The sequence below is a fragment of the Coptis chinensis genome, chromosome 4 (genome assembly GCF_015680905.1).
Source record: "Coptis chinensis isolate HL-2020 chromosome 4, ASM1568090v1, whole genome shotgun sequence".
In the NCBI taxonomy this organism is placed as follows: domain Eukaryota; kingdom Viridiplantae; phylum Streptophyta; class Magnoliopsida; order Ranunculales; family Ranunculaceae; genus Coptis; species Coptis chinensis.
The window spans coordinates 11,166,242-11,190,574 of NC_141459.1; the positions used below are offsets into that span (position 1 = coordinate 11,166,242).

General features: G+C 37.0%; 2 protein-coding genes and 1 long non-coding RNA gene across 3 annotated transcripts in view; all 3 read left to right on the forward strand.

The window, feature by feature from the left end:
- LOC147501851 (rhomboid-like protein 20) overlaps positions 1-21,857 on the forward strand; it is a 61,635-nt gene extending 39,778 nt beyond the window's left edge. Inside the window, exons 10-11 of the mRNA XM_086606871.1 lie at positions 20,781-20,873; positions 21,509-21,857. Coding sequence (XP_086462997.1) covers positions 20,781-20,873; positions 21,509-21,655 — 240 coding nt within the window. The 3' untranslated portion in view covers positions 21,656-21,857. The remainder of the gene's footprint in view (positions 1-20,780; positions 20,874-21,508) is intronic.
- LOC147501857 (uncharacterized) lies at positions 785-11,371 on the forward strand. The gene is made up of 3 exons (XR_015221493.1): positions 785-1,168; positions 2,164-3,526; positions 10,760-11,371. It is a non-coding gene; the product is annotated as an uncharacterized LOC147501857 (long non-coding RNA).
- Positions 12,673-17,891, forward strand: LOC147501858 (uncharacterized). Its single transcript, XM_086603683.1, has 3 exons — positions 12,673-15,577; positions 16,135-16,566; positions 17,731-17,891. The coding sequence occupies exons 1-2, from the start codon at positions 12,907-12,909 to the stop codon at positions 16,518-16,520; spliced, it is 3,057 nt and encodes a 1,018-aa protein (XP_086459809.1). The 5' UTR covers positions 12,673-12,906; the 3' UTR covers positions 16,521-16,566; positions 17,731-17,891.
- Positions 21,858-24,333: the final 2,476 nt, after the last annotated feature.

Here is a 24,333-nt window from a genome sequence, read left to right on the forward strand (position 1 = left end):
AACAATTCTGTCATTGTCCCCTGGTCAATCAATATATGAGTTTATTGTGTGTTACTTGGGGATTTAATCCATGGCTTAGAAAATCAGCAAAAACAAATATTAAAATAATAGAATACCGCAAAAAGATGGATTATAATCCAACCTTTGTCTGATTTGCAGGTCCTTTAGAGTTATACAATTGCAGTTTAGGATCTCAAGGCTACTCCTTAAGGATTTTTTATTTAGTAGAAGTTTTTAGTTATTAGTTTTTCTAATTCTCTTATGACAATTGTGGGGGTAATTAATGTATCTTTCTGATTCAAATTTAGAGGAAACAATTATTCTTCAATTCCTATGTTTGCTATGTTGAGTATGGTCTTTGACTCAAATCTATAATAAATGATTGCAATTTTTTTTCTCACATTCTTTCCATGGTTCAGTCTATAGTACCAGATGACATATTTTGTTAGATTATTTTAGTTGTCACTTTGTAAACAAGTTATCATACATACTCTTTTTAATACATTAAATTTGTCATCCACGTGTATAACACGTGCTTTTTGCTAGTTTGTATAAAGTTTGTATAAAGGGTGGTTAATTTTAATTGTGTTATGCATAAATTAAGGCCTAGCTAATTGGAACTTACATCAATCTTGCGAAATTAGCATGTGGATCGGAGAAAGATTATGACAATAAATTGAAAGTCGTACATGGGGCAATGTAGCCAAATAGTCCCTCTTATGCCGATTGATTCTCTCATTGTTGGTGGAAATGTTGTTGCTCTTGGAAATAAATTTCGCTAAGCCAAAGTCAGATACACGAGCAGTCGTGCCATCTACCACAACAACTTTGCTCGACTTCATATCACAATGAACACTGGATTCTTTGCAATGCTTATCTTATATATAATGCCAAAGGGTACCGGAAAGTTAGACAACCAGTTTATTTTTGCTCACCCCACAAAGGGCAAATAGGTAAATAGATCTCACAGAATTAAAACCCCAAACGGCACACCGTTTCGAGCACTTAACCCACGACAGAAAACTAACGGTACCCAAAAAAAAAAAAAATGTTTGGTCTTCTTCTCTGGGCAACGAATCTCCATCACTTCTCTTTCTCAACTCTCTTATTCTGACAAATTTATCCACATTCCTTTTGAGTTAGACACTCTACAGTGGCAATGTCAGAGGTACGTTCTTTATTCTTGGGTTGAATTAAATTGGTTTCTTAAGGTTAATTGTTGCGTTATCCTTCAACTTCTTTTTACATAAACATATATTGTTCATACACTTAGAATGTTTTTATTGGTATGCACATCTTTCTTATTCATAGTTGCTCTAGGCTCTGAAATCCAAATGTACGATTTCTTTAGTAAGTCAGAGTAAATTATTGCAGTTGACAATGACAATCTGAAGTCAGAAGGCCCTCAAAATCTCGGGCTTAGGTCCAACGTCAAAGCCATTTTTTTTTTCAATATCAAGTCATTGTTCCCTTGGATGCTGACAATCGAATACGGCTCCATGTGCAGTTGATTTCATAACTGATATACGTCATATTATTATAAAAAAAATGTCTAATATCTCTGGTTCTGCCTAATGTTCTCACAAAGTGTACAACTTTATGTTCAACCTAAATCTACAGATGACAGTTGGATATTTATATCACTTTGTGCAAATGACATTTGCATATATATGCCACTTTGTAACAACGATGGTGATGCTCTTTTGTTTCAGTTATACCGTTCCAAGTCGATTTTGTTGTTGTCATTTCTATACATATCATAATCTACATTCTGTCCTTTGAGGTTGAGTTGTGAAATGTTAATAAAATGAGTTGTTCTTCTCTGACGCATTTTCTGGAATTAGTTTGTTCTAATTGTGAAATTTGAAGACAATATAAGTAATTTTTTCACCACTATCATTTGTTTCAGTTAATATAATAGGAGTAGCTACAATTTCTGTAGGATAGCATCTTTTTATTTCCTTAAAGTTTTTAATAATTGAGAAAAACAGTTACATAGCATGTGTGTCAAACAGCTTTTTAGTATCTTCTACATTCATCTCTTGGATTGGCTTCCTTTTGTTTCACCAGCCCTTTTGACTGCTCATAACAAATTGATACTTAAGACTAAAAGTTTAAATAGATTATGCATCTTTACTCAATCTAACAATATGTTGCTTTCAGGGAGTAACAGATCCATCACGCATATAATGTCAACAACTTTTCCATCCACAAGACCGTCAAGGATAAGCACTGAATTTTATAGCTGTGCAAGGGGTTTTGTTCTGGATCAAAACTTCGAGCCTTACATGTTGCCCGAACCTAGAATTTGTGACAACTGTGGAGCTAAACAATTCAGTCACGAGACCTCTAAGATATGTTTTTATTTGAAGTTTTGTGTATATTTGACAGTTTTAGGGTGTGCTTCAATTCTAGGAAACATTTTTCTGAAATACATCAATTCAAAACTCAAAATATTGTTTCCAATTAGGGTTGTCAATGGGCTGGGCTAGGCCCGAAGCCCAATTGGATCCGTACGGATAGTATAGGGACTTAGACTTAAAATTAGGCCATATAGCCTTAATGGGCCAATTCTGGACAAAGCTATGTCCGGTCTGATAGTTGCCCGACCTGATATTTTGATACTTGTAGTTGTTGTTTTTATTAGTTTTCAAGCTTGATTGTATTATTTTAAGTTCAACATGTTTAGAACAAATGGCCTTTGTAGCTTGGTGGATAAGTTTGATGATGCCACAAATGAGATCAAGGTTCAATTCCCATGACCAGCAAAAACATTTTTGAGAAATTCATTATTATTGACAACTGTATTTCGGACTTGGGCCAGGCCCGACCCAGGTCCGGCTGAGTAGCTCGTAGCCAACTTAGTAGCTCTTCATTGAATGGAGCAATAATTTCAGTCATTCAGACTATTTTATACAGAAGATCTATAATCTATTGAGTCAAGATGTACTCAGATGCAATATTTTGATAATGAAGCTAACTGTAATTTTTTAGTTATCAGGAATGAAGAAAACATGACTCCAGAAAAAACGGTATTATAGATAGTTATAGATCGTTTTGTGGAGCTTCTTTTTCTTTTTAGGCACACAAATCTCAATAAAATCTTTAGATTATGAAGTGTACGGATTTTCTGATATGAAATTGGAACAACGGTATGTTTAATAGCTAATTGATTAACGGGTTCTTATTGCAAAATCAGATCCTTTTCATTTCACTTGAACAAATAATTCCCAAAGACCAAATGTCATACAGCTCCTAGGGTGCCATATGCATTCTATTAGCCATACTTGGAGCAGTGTTGTGGCTTTCTTTGTTACTGTGATATATACATGTCCTAAACCTTCCGTGATTGTGGTCTTTCTTGACAATGTAATTTGTTTATTGAATAACTTTTGCAGTTCTTGGAGTTTGTCAGTTCGTTCTTTTTCGCGGATTGTCTTGGCAACTTTGGGAGGTTCATCTCCTTCCAACATCAGGCGGGAATGTAATTGGAAACATACCATCTTATATTGGCCGTGAAGTGGAGGCAAGTACTGTTAGTAAATGATTTTATTGTTGTTTGTCACTTCTGAAGAATTTATGGATGTTAACTTTGTTTTATTGCACATAACTATTTCTTACATCATGTATGTTAATATTATTACCATGCGAAGTCCTTATCCAAATTTATGTCCGACATTGACTCCACTTTAAATGTTGATGAATCTTATTCTAACTTTAGGCTGTCACAGATCTTTATTTGCTGCATTGATGTTTAAATTTTGGTGCTTAGATTCTTGACTTATAGTAGATAGCATATCACATCTAATGGCCATCATCCCATTTGCAAGAATTTCACTTTCATATGTTCCATTGCATTTTGATGTGAGTTCAAATTTCTGGGACACTTTGATATTGTGGCCGTTAGACATTTTATTTTGCTCTATTGGATGGTTCCCCAGCTAGTGCCTTACCGGAAGGACATTTTTATTCTCACTTGTCTTTGACTCCACTTTGCCCGGTCTCGTGCGCTGTGTTTGTTGTTTTGGCCGTTTTAGTATTGTTCGTGTGAAGAAGAGAGGGCGCGCGCGCTCAAATATGCCTTGCCCAAGGGGTGCACGCGCCCTTGCCTAAGAAAAGAAGTTATTTTTTATTTTTATTTTTTTTTTCTGCGAAGCAACAATACTGGAAGCTGGTCAAGAAGAGGACTCGCGCGCTCTTATATGCCTTGCCCAAAGGGCGCACGCGCTCTTGCCTCTACGCAACCAGTTTCAAAATTTCTCTAGTAAATCGAGATTTTGATTTTACACTGAAATTTTGAACCACTATAAAAGAAGATGAGTTTGGATTTCGACTAAAACCAATTTTTCTTTGTGAGAAAGTTGAGAGAACTTAACCTAGAACTAAAAAGAGAGATTTGAGAGAGAACTTTCTTTGTGAGTGAAAGTTGATTCTTAGTGAAAAAGTGAGAGCTCCCTTTTGTAATCCTCTATCTTGTTTCATCTAGTAAATCATTAAAATCACTGTGTGGACGTAGGCACTTTGCCAAACCACGATATATCCTCGTCTTGTGTGTGTGTTCTTTACATATTCTCTACACTAGTTTATACTTGTTTATGCTTGTGTGGTGATTGGGCTATTAGCTTAGGTATTTGTTGGAACTTTGTCTTAGAAGAAAGATCACACCTTTGTGGTTGATCTTGTTGTTGTTTGTGAGGAGTAATATTCACATCCAATGAATATCAAGCACGGTCCAAAGATAAACATAACTACCAACCGACCTCTAATCCTCCTCCTCGTGAGCTCGCTTCATAGGGACTCGGCTTAACGCTTAACGATCCGGCTTTAACCAAACGATCTCCAACCGGTACCGTGGTGCTCGTCATGCGAGCTCACTTCAGAAATGACTCGACACGCACTAACGATTCTAGCCCATAAGCGACCTCCACGCCTCTCGCTAACCCCACTCCACAACGGTCGAGAACGATATCTTAACTATTACTTTCAAGACCGCAGTTTCACCATGCACGCCGTGAAAGCTCATAACTTCGCCATCATGGCTCGAGAGTGGAATGATGACTTAACTTGACCTCGACGGAGAACAGGAGGCGTGGGCATCTTGCCTATAAAAAGAGGATGAGGAACTACATCCGACCTAATTCAAGTCTCCCCAAGCAAAGAGAACATGATACGAGGCGGTAAACACCATACGAACTCACCAAACCCAATCAATACACTCCATCCCCCTTGATCACCCTACAATTGTAAGGTTATCCAAAATACAACTTTTACATTGTTGTTAGTTTCCGATTTGTGCAACAACAATTGGTATCGAGCTAGGTTTACGACCTAGGATTTTGAGTTTTGAGTAAAACCATAGTGCTTCAAAATTTGGGAAGGCAAAGGTGTTTGATAAAATTCCCAAGTGAATTTTTTCTTGTGAATTGCTTTGTGTGACTTGTGGAAATGGCTCCCAAGGTGTCAAATGCAAGGTTTGAAGCTAGTAGAGAAGTTTAATGGGAAAAACAACTTTGGGATTTCGCAAGTTCAAGTTAAGGACATCCTTATCCAACAAGGTTTACATAAGACTTTGAAAGAGATTAAAACTAAGTCGGTGATGATGACCGATGATGATTGGAAAAATTTCGATCTTCAAGCATGCTCATCAATCCAGTTGTGTCTTACGAATGAGGTCATGTATAATGTGATGACAGAAAATACCACTGCCGGTATTTGGCTCAAGTTAAAGTTAATATATATGACCAAGAGCATGACAAACAAAATGTACTTTAAGAAGCGTCTTTATAGGTATATAATGGTGGATGGTTCAACGATACAAAGAGCATCGTTAGTGAAGTTCCGTCGACGCTTCCGGATTATTTGAATGTTGGCATGACGAGAATCAAGCGACATGTTTAATATTCTCTTTGCCCAAAAGCTATGAGCATTTAATGACTACCTTTATAAATAGAGAAGATGTTGATCTTGATGAAGTTCAAAGTGTACTTCTTTCTTATGAGTTGATGAAGAACACGAAAGTAGAGAATAATATTGATGATGCACAAGGGTTAGTGGCAAGAGGAAGGTCACATGAAAAAACATCTACAAGCAAATGAGAGGTCTAGGTCCAAGTCAAAGAAGTTGTTGAAACATATAAAGTGTTACAATTGCAATGAAAATGGACATTACGCAAGTAATTGTTCTTACCCAAGAAAAGTGACAAGAAAGATGGTAAGTAGAAAGGTAAGGCTCAAGTTGAGGTAAGTTATGCTTGGGACTCTGAAGTGGAAGATGTGAGTCTTTGTGTGTCCACACAAGACTATCTGCCGAAATGTGGATTCTTGACCGAAAGTGTTCTTACCATATGTGCCATAATAAAAAGTGGTTTACTTCTTATGAGAGCATTGATGGTGGTTCCGTTTTGATGGGTAATGACCATGTGTATAAGTATAAGGTTGGGATTGGAACTATACAGTCAAGATGCATGACTGGTATTGCGGAGAACTCTAAATGATGTGAGACATGTTCCCGAGCTAAAGAAAAACCTTATTTCTATTGGTACCTTGGATTCCAAAGACACAAGTTTGTGGGAGAAGGTGGAGTCCTAAAGATTGTTAGTGACTCTTTAGAAAGGCCAAAGCCATGGAACTAGGGGTGTACCGCAGGTTGGTTCGGTCGGGTTTGGGACTAAACCCGATTAACCGAACCGTCCTATCGGTTTATATTTTTCTCGAACCGAAAGCCGAACCGGGTCGGGTTATACTAACCAAACCGAACTAATTTTCAACTGAACCGATATCCGAACCGAACCAATTGGGTTACGGTTTAACCGACCCGAACCAACTGATTTTCACACATTTTAAAATTAAATATGTATATTTTAGCATATATAATATATGGTGGGTCGGGTCGGGTTTGGGACTAAACCGATGATCGAACTGACCCTATCGGTTTTCACATATACTGACCTGAACCGAATCGATTAATAAATATAACTGACCCGAAACCGACTGGTTCGGTTCGGTTTTTTCGGTTTGGCTTGTTTTATGCACACCCCTCCATAGAATCTTGTATACTTTAATAGGTAGTACGGTGACATGCAATGTAGCAGTTGGTACATGTAGTGATGATTCTGAGTGCACTAAGATGTGACATATGCGTTTAGGGCATATAAGTGAACGGGGTTTGTCTGAGTTGTGCAAGCGAGGGTTCTTGAAGGACTTGAAGAAGCCAAGTATGGGGTTCTGTGAGCATTGTGTCTATGGGAAGCAGTGCAGAGTCAAGTTCAGTTCAAGCAAACACATGACAACGGGCATCTTTGATTATGTGCATACGGATGTTTGGGGACCCTCCAGAGTGGCTTCTAAAGGAGGTAACCGTTATTATGTCTCATTCATTGATGATCATACTCGTTATGTGTGGGTGTATATGATGAAAATCAAAGATAAAGTCTTTAAGATATTTAAGAAGTGGAAAACAAAGATTGAGAATCGTACAGAAGGGAAGGTGAAGACTTTGAGGTCCGACAATGGTACCGAAAGTATACTAACAAATCCTTTCCAAGAGTTTTTATGCTAAACATGGTATTGCTAGACACCGAACAGCGTCCGGGGACACGCTTGCCAGAATGTGATTGCAGAAAGGATGAATAGAACATTGTTTGAAAGAGCGAGATGTCTGTTATCTAATGCTAGACTTGGCAAAGAGTATTGGGCAAATGCAGCGTCCATGACGTGTTACTTGTATAATAGGTCACCGGTTCCGGTAATAAATTGCAAGACACCTTATGAGGTGTGGTCAGGGAAACCTGCTGATTACAGATTTTGCGAGTGTTTGGATCTACAACTTACTACTATGTGAGGGAAAGCAAGCTTGATCCTAGAGCTAAGAAGAAAATATTCTTGGGTTTCGCTAATGGGGTAAGAGATATAGATTGTGGTGTCTTGAAGACAATAGGTTCCTAGTCACAGAGATGTTACTTTGACGAGGCTCGGTGCTATCTTTTAACAAGTCGGAGAAAGTCAAACGAGTGGTGATTCTATAGAACCTCGAATTACACGGAGTTTGAATTGTCCGATGCGCCAGACAATATATTGATTGGTTCGTGATGATGTCCAAGATCATGAAACCCACAACAAAGGAAGAAGAGCATGAGCATCCACAACTTTATTTGGCTAGCACAAGTATGGGCATGATAAGCCAGTGAAACATTATGATCAGGTGGATCTAGTAGCATATGCATTGAATATTGAAGGTAATGAGCCAGATAGCTTCAAAGAAGTTGTTAGAGATGCCCATTACAACAATTGGTTGGTAGCTATGCAAGAAGAGATGAAATCCCTTGATAAGAATCACACATGGGACCTGGTTTTTTTTGCCCTGGCGGCAAGCGGGCTATCGGTACCAAATGGATGTTCAGAAAGAAAGAGGTCCTTCCTAAGTCAGGTGACAACGGGTTCAAAGCAAGAGTGGTAGCAAATGGTTTCTCACAAAAAGGAAGGAGTTGATTATAATAAGGCTTTCTCACCGGTGGTCAAGCATACTTCTATCCGTGTGTTATTGAGTTTGGTAGCTCACTTTGACTTGGAGTTGGAGCAATTTGATGTGAAAACCGTCTTCTTGCATGGCGACTTAGAGGAAGAGATCTATATGAGACAACTAGAAGGTTTTGTTGTTGCTGAAAAAGATTATCATGTGTGCAAGCTAAACAGGTCATTGTATGGTTTAAAGCAATTGCCAAGGTAATGGTACAAGCGCTTTGATACGTTCATGATGAAATAGAAATATACCTGAAGTAAGTATGATTGTTGTGTTTACTTTTGTAGACTTCGTGGTGATGACTTTGTTTATTTCTTACTTTATGTGGACGACATGGTTATTGCTTTTAAAAGCATGGTGGAAATAGAAAAGTTGAAATCTCAACTTAGCTCTGAGTTTTAGATTAAGGACTTGGGTGAAGCCAAGAAGATATTGGGAATAGAGATTGAAAGAAATAGAAAGAAGTGAAGGCTAGTTGTATCTCAGAAGAAATACCTTCAAAAAGTGATTTCTAGATTCAGTATGGAGAATGCAAAGTCGGTTTCTACTCCTTTGGCTGGATATTTTAGGCTTTCAACTAGGTTCTCTCCTAGCTTGGTGGAGGAGCAAGAGCATATGGCTCGAGTTCCGTATGCTAGTGTAGTAGGCAGTTTGATGTATGCCATGGTGTGCACACGCCCGGCCATTTCACAAGTCAGTGTTGTGAATAGGTATATGACAAATCCTGGGAAGCAGCATTGGGAGTCAGTGAAATGGGTATTGAGGTACTTGAAAGGGTACTTTCGATGTGGGATTAGTTTATGGTGGAGATACCTCTCATGTCAGTGGTTATGTTGACTCAGATTATGCAAGTGATCTAGACAGACGAAGATCAACTACTGGTTATGTGTTTATGATGCATGGTGCACCGGTTAGTTGGAGGTCTATGCTACAGGCTACAATGGCTCTATCTACTACAGAGGTAGAGTATATGGCAGTGGCAGTGAAAGATGCCTTATGGTTTCGAGGTCTTCTAGATGATATGGGTTTTGAGCAAGACAGTGTTGTTTTGTATTGTGATAGTCAGAGTGCTATTCATTTGGCAAAGAACCAAGTTCACCATGCTCGGACGAAGTATATTGATGTCCGTCATCACTTTGTAACGAGATGTCGTTGAGGATGGTGATATAGCACTTGAGAAAGTGGGCACCAAAGACAACCCTGCTGATATGTTGACTAAGGTTGTCACCGGAGTTAAGTTCCAACATTGTTTGGACTTACTCCAAATCCTATATGTTTGATGAGTGCCCTTTGTGGGCATACCCTTCAGGCGATTGACGGCAAGTTAGCGATGTGGTTTGAAGACTAGTGATTCTTGGTGGATCTAGTGTTCGGCACGGTTTTATGTGCTAAAACCTCACCGAAGTGGAGAATGTTGTTTTGGCCATTTTAATAAGTATTGGAAGTTAGTCAAGAAAAGGGGGCGCAAGCGTGCTCAATATGCCTTGCCCAAAGGGCACACGACTCTTTGCTTCTACACAATCGGTTCTGAAATTTCTCCAATAAATCGAGATTTTGATTTTACACTGAAATTTTGGACCACTATAAAAGAAGATGAGTTTGGATTTCTAACTAAAACCAATTTTTTTCTTTGTGAGAAACTTGAGAGAACTTAACCTAGAACTAAAAAAGAGATTTTAGAGAGAACATTCCTTGTGAGTATGAGAGTTGATTCTTAGTGAAAAAGTGAGAGCTCCTCTTTGTAATCCTCTATCTTGTTTCATCTAGTAAATCATTGAAATCGCCATGTAGACATAGGCACTTTGCCGAACCATGATATAGCTTCGTTTTATGTGTGAGTGTTCTTTACATATTCTCTACACTAGTTTATAATTGTTTATGCTTGTGTGGTGATTGGGTTGTTGTTTGAGTATTTGTTGGAACTTTGTCTTAGAAGAAAGATCACACCTTTGTGGTTGATCTTGTTGTTATTGTTAGCTTCCGCGTTTGTGCGCAATAGTGTTTGTGTTGACTTAAATGAGGTTCCTGGTCTTTGTCAATGGCTTTCTGCAGTATAGTTTTATGCAATACCTATAATAGATGATGGGCAATGTGGTTTTCGCTTTTGGATTGCCTAAATTATGTAATCGATCCTTGTTTGTTATGACAACAATAATTGGTTATTGCAATGGTTCCATTCTTTTTGTACTTCTTCATCTCTTATTCTCTCTTTCTGATTCACTAACTAATTTTCTTGGTTCAGGGAAATTATCCTTCCGTTGCTCCTCTTGCTTCTACTGTAGCCATCTGACAATTCCATTGGGACACTGGTTTCAATGGGATTTGACAGGAACTCGGCAATACAGGCACTTGTACAGGCCAGAAATGACGTCAATGTGACTGCAAACATCCTTCTTGAAGCACAATCTGACTAATTCAAACCCTGGTCAATAGGGGGATAAAAAAGAAAAATGGTTTTTCAAATTCGCAATGCTAACTGAATCCTGTTTGGCGGGATAATAACCATCAAACAAGCATAGTCATCCACTTCTGACCCATGTTGATCTACTCAGCAACTGTCAAGGGTATCTTTTTTGGTTTGGCTGTTTCGCTGCATATATGCATGGTGCTAGATCATCATTTGGCATACACTAATGATTTACCGAGCTTAGGTTGAAATTATATAATCAGTTTGGTGGTCATTTATTCATCTAGAAGAGATTTGATTTTGTATAGAGATTTGAACGATGTGGTTTTATTTTCTTTTTAGTCATGTTTGTAACATGGCCTGTTGACCTGTAGTAGCCATTGTCAATTGGTATAAATTCAAATTCATGAACTCCTAGTAAGAGAATATAAGGACATATATTTCATTTAACATTCTGCCAGAACACCGAAAATCTTCATCTGTTTAACTTATATCAGTAACAGCTTTTGGCACTTTGCAGTGTTGACGCTTACCATATGCTGTTAAGCCTGTAACATCAAATGTCCTACTTAGAATTTGTAGAAAAGTGTGGTCTTTGCTGCTGTTTTATTTGTAGGCAATGGAATTATGTAGCAGTAAGTGCCAAATGTAGACAGTAGACTCGCCATTTATAGCCTTCCAATTGTTTAGGAATTAGGACCACCAAAATCCAACTCTTTTGAAGTCGTAACACAATTACACAAATATGCCCTAATTTTATCCTGGGAATAATGTGGGTCCGCTACTGACGTATAATCTTTTCTTGAACAAGTTCCAATAATGAAGTTTGGGCTATATTTATATTTCTCCAAGGTACGTCTATAATCTACTTTCTTACGAAGTTTTGGATACGATGATTGTAGTCTATTGCCAATCCTTCAATCTGTCTCTGAGAATTTGTTCACATACCAGCTATCGTTTTCTATTGCTGTATATATGAGTATCAGTTCTAACTTCTAACTAATCTAGTATCGGTGAAAGTTCACCAATCACACAATCTTTAGAAACAAGCACTTAAGAACTATAGTACTTTAAATACATTCAGAAGAATAACATGCTTGTAGATCCTAAACTACAAGAAAGAATATATTAACGATGAAAAGAAAAATGCAAGACTATCATCGGAAAAAAAAAAAAAAGAGGGAATTAGCGATACCCCGACATTTAAAGATTGCTTTTGCGATACTCCCACATTTGAAGATCATTTGCAAACCCCACATTTCCAACTTCCCATAGTCTTCAGTCAGTCAACATTTAGTTGACCAAGTCAAACCTGAAAAAAAATAAAAATAAAAGTCGACCTAATTAAATAGTGGAGGTTATCAAAGTACCCCTAGATCCATCTATGCCGCTACTGTCACAGTCGTCCTCCCTCTCTTTTTCTTTTTTTTTTTTAATCGTTCTCCTCTCAAACCATATTACCAAAATTTAAAAACAATTGCCAAATTATTTACAGTGAAATTATTAAATTTAAAACAATTGTAACTGATTTAAAGTGAAATTATTAAATACATGTTCTTGTGTGTTGGATTTAAAAATTTTGAAGTTAAATGGTCAGTTTAGTGGAGGGGTACTTTAGTAATCTCTACTATTTAATTAAGTCGATTTTTATTTTTATTTTTGAGTTTTTTTTTACGGTTTGACTTGGTCAGCAAACTGTTGACTAACGAAAGTTGGAAATATGGGGTATCACAAATGATATTCTACAATTCACAAAGATGATTTCAAAGGCAATATTAATGGAGATCTTGACAGGCAAGAAAAAAAAATTGAAGACCGACAATTCGCAATTTGACTCTTTCCTCTCCTTTCGAATATTGAAAGCGCGGTTTGAGAGCAAGAGCGATATTAATGGAGATGCAACGGCAATATTAATGGAGATCTTGACATGCAATGCTCCTATATATTACTACACCACACCTTAGTTTCTACAATTCGCAAAGATGATTTCAAACCTGCAGGCATTTACAGTATTTAACTTTTACATGATCTTCCTACTCTTTAACCAATTGATGTCCCAAACAAAACCTTCTATGGCCACCTCAGGAAATGAGACTGATCTTCACTCTCTAATCGCTATTAGAGATGGAATTCAAGGCGGCTTAAGCTCCTGGAACCAATCTTTCCATTTCTGTCAGTGGCAAGGCGTTACATGCGGCAAGCGTAATCAAAGAGTCATAAGTTTGAATCTTTCCAGCCAGAGTTTAGTTGGATCGTTATCGCCTCATATTGGAAACCTCACTTTCCTAAGGGTCATCGACCTGCAGCACAATCAACTCTACGGTGATATCCCACAAGAAACTGGTCGGTTGTCTCGTCTTCAAGAACTCACTCTGTTCAATAACACTTTCCAAGGAGAAATTCCAGTCAATCTAACCCAATGTACTGAACTTAGGGTCCTTAATATAAGTTGGAACAAATTTACAGGGAATATTCCGGCAGAGCTTGGCTCATTGTCAAAGCTTGTATTCTTGCGTATTGGAAGAACCAATCTGACAGGAGTGCTACCACCTTCTTTAGGTAATCTTTCGTCGCTTCAAAAATTCTCTACACCCGAAAATAATTTGGTTGGAAGTATTCCAGCCAGCTTTGGTAGACTGTCAAGCTTAAATTACTTCAACGTTGATTTTAATAGACTGTCTGGTGAGGTCCCTTCAACAATTTTCAACATCTCATCCCTGAATGAAACATTATCAATTTCCTATAACCAATTTAGTGGTAGTCTTCCACAAGACATGGGCATCACTCTTCCTAATCTCGCTATTTTCTACGGGGCTGGAAATCAACTTTCTGGACTACTCCCAGTTTCATTAGCTAATGCTTCTAAACTTCGAAAATTTGATATTCCAGAAAACAATTTTAAAGGACAAGTTCCTAAGGATTTTCAATTCCCTCCAACTATCGAATTGATAAATCTTGGACGTAATCATGTAGGAACAGGAGAAGCTCATGATTTGAGTTTTATCACTTATTTGACCAACTCCAGTAATCTAAAGATATTGGGCTTGGAACAAAACAATTTTGGAGGTGTTTTCCCGAACTCTATAACCAATCTCTCCAACCGAATGGAGGTGTTGGATCTAGCACGCAATAAAATAACTGGAATTATCCCAGAAGGGATTGGGAACCTGGTCAGTTTGTTTATATTAGATCTCGGGTCTAATAACTTTTCCGGTAGTATTCCATCTTCTATTGGAAAACTCCGTAGTTTACAGGGGTTATATCTGTCCAAAAACAAATTATCTGGACCGATCCCATCTTCTCTCGCAAAAAACAATACTAAATTGAGTGAATTGTATTTGGGAGGGAACAGACTGGAAGGAAACATTCCTTCAAGTCTTGGTGCTCTTAGCCATTTGCAAAAACTAAGTCTGGAACAAAACAACCTAAATGGTACCCTACCAAAAGAGATCTTTAATATTCCCACTCTGCTTTATCTTGACTTCTCTATGAACTCCTTAACTGGTTCTCTACCTTTAGAAGTAGGAAAACTAAAAAATCTTGTTGATATCAAGGCGTCTGGAAATAAGTTGTCTGGTTTGATACCTAGTACTCTTGGTGAGTGTTTGAGTCTGGAAAAGTTGTACTTGAACGATAATTTGTTTGAAGGGACAGTTCCTCAATCTTTGAGTTCTTTAAAGAATGTCCAAGAGTTAGATCTATCAAGCAACAATTTGTCAGGTGAAATTCCAAAATATTGGGAGGATTTTCTGTATCTCCAGCTATTGAATCTATCCTTCAATAAATTTGAAGGTGAGGTACCAGTGAAAGGAATTTTTAAAATTGCAGGCAATTTTTCTGTTGTTGGAAATTCCAATCTCTGTGGGGGTATACGTGAACTGCAATTGCCGCCATGCCTATTTAAGCACAGAAGGTCTGATCTTTCCAAAATAGACGTTATCATCAGTGTGGCTATGTTCATTCTTTTGGCATCATATTCTCTAATATTTTACTTGAGAAGAAAAAGTCAACCTAAAACGGCTTCTTCGCAATCATTCAGTGATCAACATGTTAAGGTCTCTTATGGAGATCTTTCTCAAGCAACCAGTGGATTTTCTCCAACTAATTTTGCTGGTTCCGGTGGTTTTGGCAGTGTGTATAAGGGACTGTTAAACCAATTTGAAACTGTTGTTGCTGTTAAGGTGTTCAAACTTCAATTGAGAGGAGCATTAAAGAGTTTCGTGGCAGAGTGTGAATTATTGCGTAATATCCGCCATCGAAATCTTGTTAAGATTCTAACTTCTTGCTCTAGCGTAGATTACGATGGAAATGAATTTAAAGCACTAGTCTTTGAGTTCATGCCAAATGGAAGTTTAGAGAAGTGGCTGCATCAAGAGATCAGTGAACAAGAAGAAGAATTGAATTTGAACCTACTTCAAAGAATAAATGTCGCCATTGATGTTGCTTCTGCGCTTAGCTATCTTCATCACGAGTGCCACGTTTTGATTATTCATCGTGATCTAAAGCCAAGCAATGTGCTTCTTGATAATGATATGGTAGCTCATGTTGGTGATTTTGGTTTGGCAAAGCTTCTTTCGGGACCACTAGAGAACTTGCATGATAATCAAAGTACCTCAACAGGGGTAAAAGGATCTATTGGCTATGCCGCTCCAGGTAGGAATTTCAATAATGTTGATTTCAATTATTTTTCCAACTCATAAATGCATGAAATCAATATCGCGTATATTGCATTAGTTGAAATCTTTATGTGCAGCCACATTATCTTCGACGGTCTCAAATCCTTTTGCCTCTTTTCTTCCGTGTTAAGTTCAACACCATTAGCACCCCAGTTACACGAGCTGATATAGGTACATGAGGGCCTTGGATAGTTGGAGCTTATATCATAGTTATTAAAAGAGGAAAAAGAAATTGTTAGAGAGAATAAAAGCCATCAACTTGATTTAATTTTTTTCATCCCATGCTAGTTGAGTTAAAATTGAAAAGATCGAGGATGAAAGAATCGTGGTTGTGGTGGTAATTAAGCTAGTTTGTTTACTTCTATCAATATCTTAATTGATGATTGCGAGGACATTTATTATGATATGACTATTAAAATTATTTTTCTTTTTCTTTTTTTCAATTTCTTTTTGCCGGCCAATGGCTCTTAATATGTATATATATTTTACATTTAAATGTTTAATGGAAACTAGCGATTGATGTATATGTTGCAGAATATGGTATGGGAGCTAATGCATCCACACAGGGTGATGTGTATAGTTATGGAATTTTGGTGTTGGAAATGTCCACAGGAAGGAGACCAACCGATGAGATGTTTAAAGACGGTTTAAGCCTCCATAAGTATGCTAGCAACGGTTTGCGAGATCATATTATAAGGATTGTAGATCCAATACTAATATCTGATGGAGATGACACTTTAGGAGATACTTATAGCATGAGAATTGGCAGCCACAGAAGAACAAAACTACTAGAGTGCATGAATGCATTAGTCAGAATTGGGGTTGCATGTTCTGTGGAATCACCATTAGAAAGAATGGATATTAGAGATGTCAGTAGAGAATTACACGCTATCAGAGACGCATGCATTTCTTGGTACTAGGATTCACGGTGAACATATCTGACTCCAATGACGGTTTAAATGAAAGGTAAAATCACATCTTTTACAAATAAATGAGTATGAAAGAGATATAGAGAGTAGAAGAAATTTGTGTTGTTTTGCTCTTTACTTTTTCCTTCATTTATGCTCTTATGGGATGTATAGAACACTGTTTAGAAACATTAATAAATTGAGTAAAAAGGAAATTGAAGGCAGATTCTTCATACATGTGTTAGAGGATGCTACCAACCAGTACATGATTCCTAGAATAGCAGCCATATGCTCCACTTTTATGAGGTGAAAGTTATTGGTTATTTTGTATCAATTTGGTTATTGTACATACTTGCAATCTTTGTTAGGTCAACTCAAATGGTCCCTTATCCAAGTAAAACCATGAAAATCTCCCTCCAATGGCCCCCCCATACCCGTATTCCTCTATCTGCAAGTGAAGTTCTCACTGTGTATATGCAACCAAATATGCATGGTGGCTCAGGTTTCATCCCACAATATTTTTCTGTCATATTTGTTTCTAGTTGTACCTGTAAAGATTTTTTTGTTATGTTTTGAAACATTTGTAAAGATTTCTTGTGTTGATCATAGATTTTGGTGAGTTTGTCAAAAAAATGTGTCATTCAATCTAAATTTTGATTACTGTAAATTGGTCAAAGACCCAATATAGATCTTAATCTCTTGCTTTCGTTCTTCCTTGGGTCTATTTAAAAAAAGAGTTTCAATTCAACGTGTTTGTTCCATCGTATCTTTCAAACAGTTAGCTGTTCTCCAGTTAAGCCTACTGATAAACATTTGGTGGGATTAATCAGGCAATTGTTTTTGAATTCTTTCATTTTTTATGTGAGTTTCAATTCTACGTGGTTGAGAAATTCACTTACGTAATGTTTTTATTCCCAATATATCGTTTTCCTTTATCCTCCCTTCCAACCACTTTCTTTCAAACCTCTTCCACCATGGTGAGTGAGACGAGACTGTTGTACATTTCTTTTTGGAATGACTAGTGTCTTTGCTACTATCATTGTTAACAAAAAGTTGTCGTACCTGTTGTTCATTTGAAATTTCTTCAATGGTGTCCATTAAGAAGAAGTTTCTTAAAGCAAAAGTTGAGAATGTAGAGGGCATAATTGAGACTTATTTATTGGATTTGCCTGAATCGGCCTTGGAATTTTAGAGAAACTCTAGCCAATTGATTTGTGTAAAGTGGCAGAAGTTTGTAAACCGTTGAGAGATGGATGGTGGAGCGATTACCTATGGGAGAGGCACATGAAAAAAAAGGGGTTGGAGCGATCGGGCAGGCTGCTTATCGAGAATGAAAATGTCAGTATAGTATGAGGAAGGAATTTTATCAAAAGAAGAAGAAAAGTTGGCTCAGGTCTCTCTCTTTTGTATGCTCAACTTCATTGCCTATGGATTCTATCATATCTCAGTATCTTTGTCTTGAGCGTGGCAAGCTCTGGTTCCCAGCTCAAGTCTATAACTGAGAGGTAGTTATCATGAGTACTTAATCCTAACTATTTCTTAGTTAAACGTGTTCGATTGGAACTTATCAACAATGAGCATATTTTTTTTGTTTCTTTCTTATTTTAATTTTTAAAGATCAACATTATGTTTCAGTCGAACGACAATATTAGTTTTGATTCACTTATCACAATATAATGCTTGACTCTTGATTTGTAATGAATGGTTTATGAGTTTCAATGTCTGACAGTTATGGTTTTAAAATGACTGAAATTTAGGTTCTTCTTTCCGTCTTTTCATTTCAGAATGGGCATGCTCAGTATATGTTGTCATTTTATGATGCAGAACTTCGCTATGATTGCTTCACAGACACCTTTCAAGCAAGGTATCAAAGTTTATCCTACATTTTCGTTTTCACAACAGTTGATCTCATGTTGTTATTATTCTAATTCAACATCAATTTTAAAATTTAAAGCCCAAAACATGTAATTGTTTCAAGCTATAGAATGATGGATAGAAAATGACCAATATGTTAGCACTAGCACTATTGACACTTTTCAGTGTATCTTTAGCTCATTTGAGTGGGTGTAATGCATGACGTTCTGGAACTTATTTTGTTCATTGGATGTTTGCTCTGTTTTCAGGTATCCATCTCATTATTCACGGCTCCAGTGATAGAGGAATGTGTGCACTGGGATAGGATAAGAGCACCACCAATAGACATTCCCCTCATAATATTCATGCCTTGGATTGTTTAGACTAATTACATCCGGGGACCATGTTGAGATTCAGTGGAGAAGAAACAAAGAACTTCCTTATGGTGTGTTCACGACATCTGAATTCCTTTCTTGAAATTTATTGATTCAAGCTGTACAAGATTACATTAAGTTTCCAATATTTAATCTACTTTCTCTAATTTTCTACCTCTACATTCTATACCAAGTTTATCCTTAAAACTAGAATAAAACAAATTTATTGAGTTAGTTGTTTGTGTTGTATTACTTGTATGCTTCACAGGGTGGTGGTATGGTGTTGTTGGTCACCTGGAGACGTTTTGATTTTAGATTAGAAGTCTCCGCGTTGTCATAAGAGCGGTAAGAGAACTTATTTTTCTGATTCGATAAACTGAATTCAATTTCCCCATATGTTAGTGATAAGTTTCCTCTTCAAATGTTATGTGCACATATTTGTTTCTACTGTCTTGCAGTAAGAGTAATATGCCACCCTATAGCTTTTATTGTCTTGCGTGTTCATTTTGAGAACCGTTTTCGACCAGGAGGAGAAACCAGAATTCTCCTCTAAATAATATACAAGTCACGAGGCACCACTGGTTACACTGTGTTGCTCATCATCAATAAATCGGGATGCCCAGTTGGCAGGAACATGGTTGTAATTTTGGGGAAGAATGAGAACTAAAACTTTTCCATCTCATTTCTCTTGTTTTTAGTTGTTAGTATAGTTCTTGTTTTACCGCAGGCTTAATTGATTAATTGTTACGTCTCATGCAAAATTATTTCAATAGATACTTTCATAGTGGTATTCAACCAATATAGCTCTGGTTCACGGTGTAGCAAATTCAGAGTAGTAAGATGATGAAAAGTAGTTTTTATTAAAGTTTTACTCCCTTGGGCATTAGACATGGATTTGATATTACCTAAGTAGTAAGATCATGAATATCATTACAGGTTAATTTTATAGGTAAACTATTTAATCAAAACTTATGTTCGAGAAAACTATTTCATTTACGCCCATTGAGTGGCTAAGTTCCTATGCATGTTTATCAACATCTCTAGCCCCAAATAATTTTAATAATGTTGAACTAAAATGGACAGCAGAGAACCATGACAATTTTCTCTATACAAAGATGTAAAAGCTTGAGACTAATTATTGCTTCTGAGTCATGTTTATTTTATTTTATTTTTTTGATTGGCAAGCCTGTTTTATATGAGATCAGTAACTCTTTGGTGCTGGCGGGTTCGACCATGAGACCTCTGGTATCATCACCCAAAGGTTTTACCAACTTTGCTAGTTGGGGGGATGGGGCGAGAAATAAACGATCCTTATAACAATGGTCCAGGACTGAAAACCTTTGACCTGCAACCTCATTATTGTTTCCCCAGCTAAAACATCCGCAAATCTTTTGTGTAGCCCTCTGATTGGTTATCCTTTTCTGCTCTTTATGTTTTTGTTTGTCTCACTCTTGTGTTTGGCATTAGACATAATGATTATCTAGAAAGAGGCTAGTTTGATCTGCACTGCTGCAGATTTGGATGACCTCATGGTTTTTTGATGTTGAAAAATACTGCTCCAATCTGTGCGTTGTTCATATCTGGTTTAATTTACATTTGCAGTTGCATAGATTTGAGATTCATATTGACGAGAAGGTTTAGTTTGTTGGACCATAGTGTATGAAGAGTTCACCAGTCCTTTTTCTGAGCAAAATTTTTTGATGGATTTCTTTATTAAAAGGATTGTAAAGCAATAAATTACGGTGAAGTTTTATTTCTTTGATTTTGCAGATCCTTCCTTGAACATGTTGGCATCTGGACCTTATGGTCTTATATTTTCTTCATTTGTACCATTCTACTTTGGCATCCCAGTTTTAGACATGATTTCAGATTTTTGGAATTAACTTCTCTGACAAGTCGCTTGTATATTTAGCAGGTCTTCAGGTAAGTTGGTTCTTTAAGTATTTCATGTTTTTTTCCTTTTTATCAATTTCTAGGCTGACTCGACGTGAAATAGTTTTTTTCTCAACTAAATGCTAACTGTACTTTTACTGTCACCTCACAGCTCCTTTTCTTGTTGTGGAAAAGATCTATTCTGCCAGGCATATGTGGTGTTCTTCTCTATCGTTCGAATATTTTAGGCATACGCCGCATCAAGGTTAGTTTTTAGTTTTCCAATTGTTCTTTACCTTCTGTAGATAATTTAGCTGGGCATGTTCTTATATGGCAGTAGAACAATTACTTAGATTTCACTAGTAGCCAGCTTAGTAGCTCTTCATTGAATGGAGCAACAATTTCAGTCATTCAGACTATTTTATACAGAAGATCTATTGAGTCAAGCTATACTCGGATACAATATTTTGATAATGCAGCTAATTGTAATTTTTTTAATTATCAGGAATGAAGAAAACATGACTCCAGAAAAACGGTACTATAGATAGTTATAGATCGTCTTGTGGTGCTCCTTTTTCTTTTTAGGCACACAGATCTCAGTAAAATCTTTAGATTGTGAAGTGTACAGACTGTCTGATATGAAATTGGAACAATTGTATGTTTAATAGCTAAATGATTAACGGGTTCTTATTGCAAAATCAGTTCCTTTTCATTTCACTTGAACAAATAATTCCCAATGACCAAATGTCATACAGCTCCTAGGGTGCCATATGCATTCTATTAGCCATACTTGGAGCAGTGTTGTGGCTTTCTTTGTTACTGCGATATATACATGTCCTAAACCTTTCACATCCTGGTCTTTCTTGACAATGTAATTTGTTTATTGAATAACTTTTGCAGTTCCCGGAGTTTGTCAGTTTGTTCTTTTCGCGATTGTCTTGGCCCACTTTGGGAGGTTCATCCCCTCCAGCATCAGGCGGGAATGTAATTGAAAACATACCATCTTATACCGGCTGTGAAGTGGAGGCAAGTACTGTTAGTAAATGATTTTTATTGCTGTTTGTCACTTCTGAAGAACTTATGGATGTTAGCTTTGTTTTATTGCACAGAACTATATTCTTACATCACGTATGTTAATATTATTACCATGTGAAGTCCTTATCCAAATTTATGTCTGACATTGGCTCCACTTTAAATGTTGATGATCTTATTCTAACTTTAGGCTCTCACAGATCTTCATTTGCTGCATTGATGTTTAAATTTTGGTGCTTAGATTACCAACTTATAGTAGATAACATGTCACATCTAATGCTCCACCATCCCTCACAAGAAGAATTTCACTTTCATATGTTCCACTGCATTTTGATATGAGTTCAAATTTCTAGGACACTTTGATATTTTGGCCGTCAGGCATTTTCTTTGCTCTGTTGGATGGTTCTCACACATCATTTTTGGCCGTCAGACTCTCACACATCATTTTCTTTTTGCTTGAGTACAAACAAGGACTCCACTTTGCCCGGTCTTGTGCGCTGTGTTTGTGCTGACTTTAAATGATGTTCCTGGTCTTTGTCAATGGCTTTCTGCAGTATAGCTTTATGCAATACCTATAATAGATTATGGGCAATGTGGTTTTCGCTTTTGGATTGCCTAAATTATGTAATCGATCCTTGTTTGTTATGAAAACAATAATTGGTTATTGCAATGGTTCCATTCTTCTTGTACTTCCTCATCTCTTATTCTCTCCTCCTGACTCACTAACTAATTTTCTTGGTTCAGGGAAATTATCCTTCCCGTTGCTCCTCTTGCTTCTACCGTGGAGCCATCTGACAATTCCATCGACACTGGTTTCAATGGGATTTGACAGGAGCTCGGCAAGACAGGCACTTGAACAGGCCAGAAACGACGTTAATGTGGCTACAAACATCCTTCTTGAAGCACAATCTCACTAATTCAAACCCTGGTCAATAGGGGATAAAAAAGAAAATGAGTTTTCAAATTCGTAATGCTAACTGAATCCTGTTTGGCGGGATAATAACCATCAAACAAGCATAGTCATCCACTTCGACCCAACTGTCCAGGGTCTTTTCTGGTTTGGCTGTTTGGCTGCATATATGCATGGTGCTAGATCATCATTTGGCATACACTAATGATTTACCGAGCTTAGGGTGGTGGTCATTTCTTCATCTGGAAGTGATTTGATTTTGTATAGAGATTTGAACGATGTGGTTCTTTATTTCTTTTAGTCATGTTTGTAACATGGCCTGTAGTAGCCATTGTCAATTGGTATAAATTCAAATTCATGAACTCCTTGTAAGAGAATATGAGGACATATTTTTTTTTCAGTCTAGATGCTTTCATTTATCATTCTGCCACCACACCAAAAATCTTCATCTGTTTAACTTATATCAGTAACAGCTTTTGGCACTCTGCAGTGTTGACGCTTACCATATGCTCTTAAGTCTGTAACATCAAATGTTCTACTTAGAATTTGTAGAAAAGCGTGGTCTTTGCTGCTGTTTTATTTGCAGGTAATGGAACTATGTAACAGTAAGTGCCAAATGTAAACTCGCCATTTATAGCCTTCCAATTGTTTGGGAATTAGGACCACCAAATTCCACAATTACTATTTGAATTTTGAAGTCAGAACATAAATATGCCCGAATTTTATCTGGGAATAATGTGGTCCGCTACTGATTGCAGGAGGATCTCTGAACTCCATCTTTAGTTGCTGTATACGTATAATCTTTTCTTGAATTCTCATTCTGCAAGTTCCATTAACGGGGTTTTGGCTATATTTCTCCAGGTACGTCTATAATCTACTTTCTTACGAAGTTTTGGATATGATGATTGTAGTCTATTGCCAATCCTTCAATCTGTTAAATTTGTCTCTGAGAATTTGTTCACATACTAGCTATTGTTTTCTATTGCTTTATATATGAGTATCAGTTCTAACTAATCAAGTATCGGTGAAAGTTCACCAATCACACAATCTTTAGAAACAAACACTTAAGAATACATTCAGAAGGATAACATGCTTGTAGAACCTAAACTACGAATACAATAAGCAGAATTTCATTTTTACTTCACTTCTAACCTGAAAGAAAAACTTTTTCAACCAAACGCAGCTCTTTGAGAACATCTTGAGTCCATTCTCTCAGTAATTAGTTCCTCTGAACATTTTACTCCGATTCTAATTAAGGCACCTCAGGCATTCTTTTTGATTTGATTTTTGGAATGCCATCTTCAATATGACTTTCTATTGATAGCATGTGATATTCATGATGTCCAACACCCCCGTGAAGGGTGAGTCCATCCTTGAACATGTTATCTGGTAAGTCTCTTTCCCGTGAGCATTTCTAGCATAATACACCATAACTGCAAACATCCCCTTGTGTAGACACCTGCTGCACCCATGCCATACTCTGCAATCCATTGATAGACTTATTAAGCTTGTGATAGTGGCTCAATATTTATTTGTTGAACATATTTTAAGTTATATTCATTCTTTTTAAATCACAAATTGCATGCTACCATATTATGAAATTAACCCTGTAAAGAGAATGATAATTGAGTGGAAGTACCTGGAGGAATGTACCCAATAGTTCCTCTTATAGCAACTGAGCTACTTTCCTTTTGTTGGATGGTAGTTGCCTTGGAGAGAAATTTTGCTAAGCCAAAGTCAGCAACAACGGCAGTCATGTCATGGCTGAGTTTCGTACATTTTG

Bases quoted from the DNA above. Each gene is read 5' to 3' on its own strand.
- LOC147501858 (XM_086603683.1), top strand. From the start codon at position 12,907: ATGATTTCAAACCTGCAGGCATTTACAGTATTTAACTTTTACATGATC. The intron at 15,578-16,134 runs GTAGGAATTTCA...TATATGTTGCAG, and splicing joins TATTGGCTATGCCGCTCCAG to AATATGGTATGGGAGCTAAT.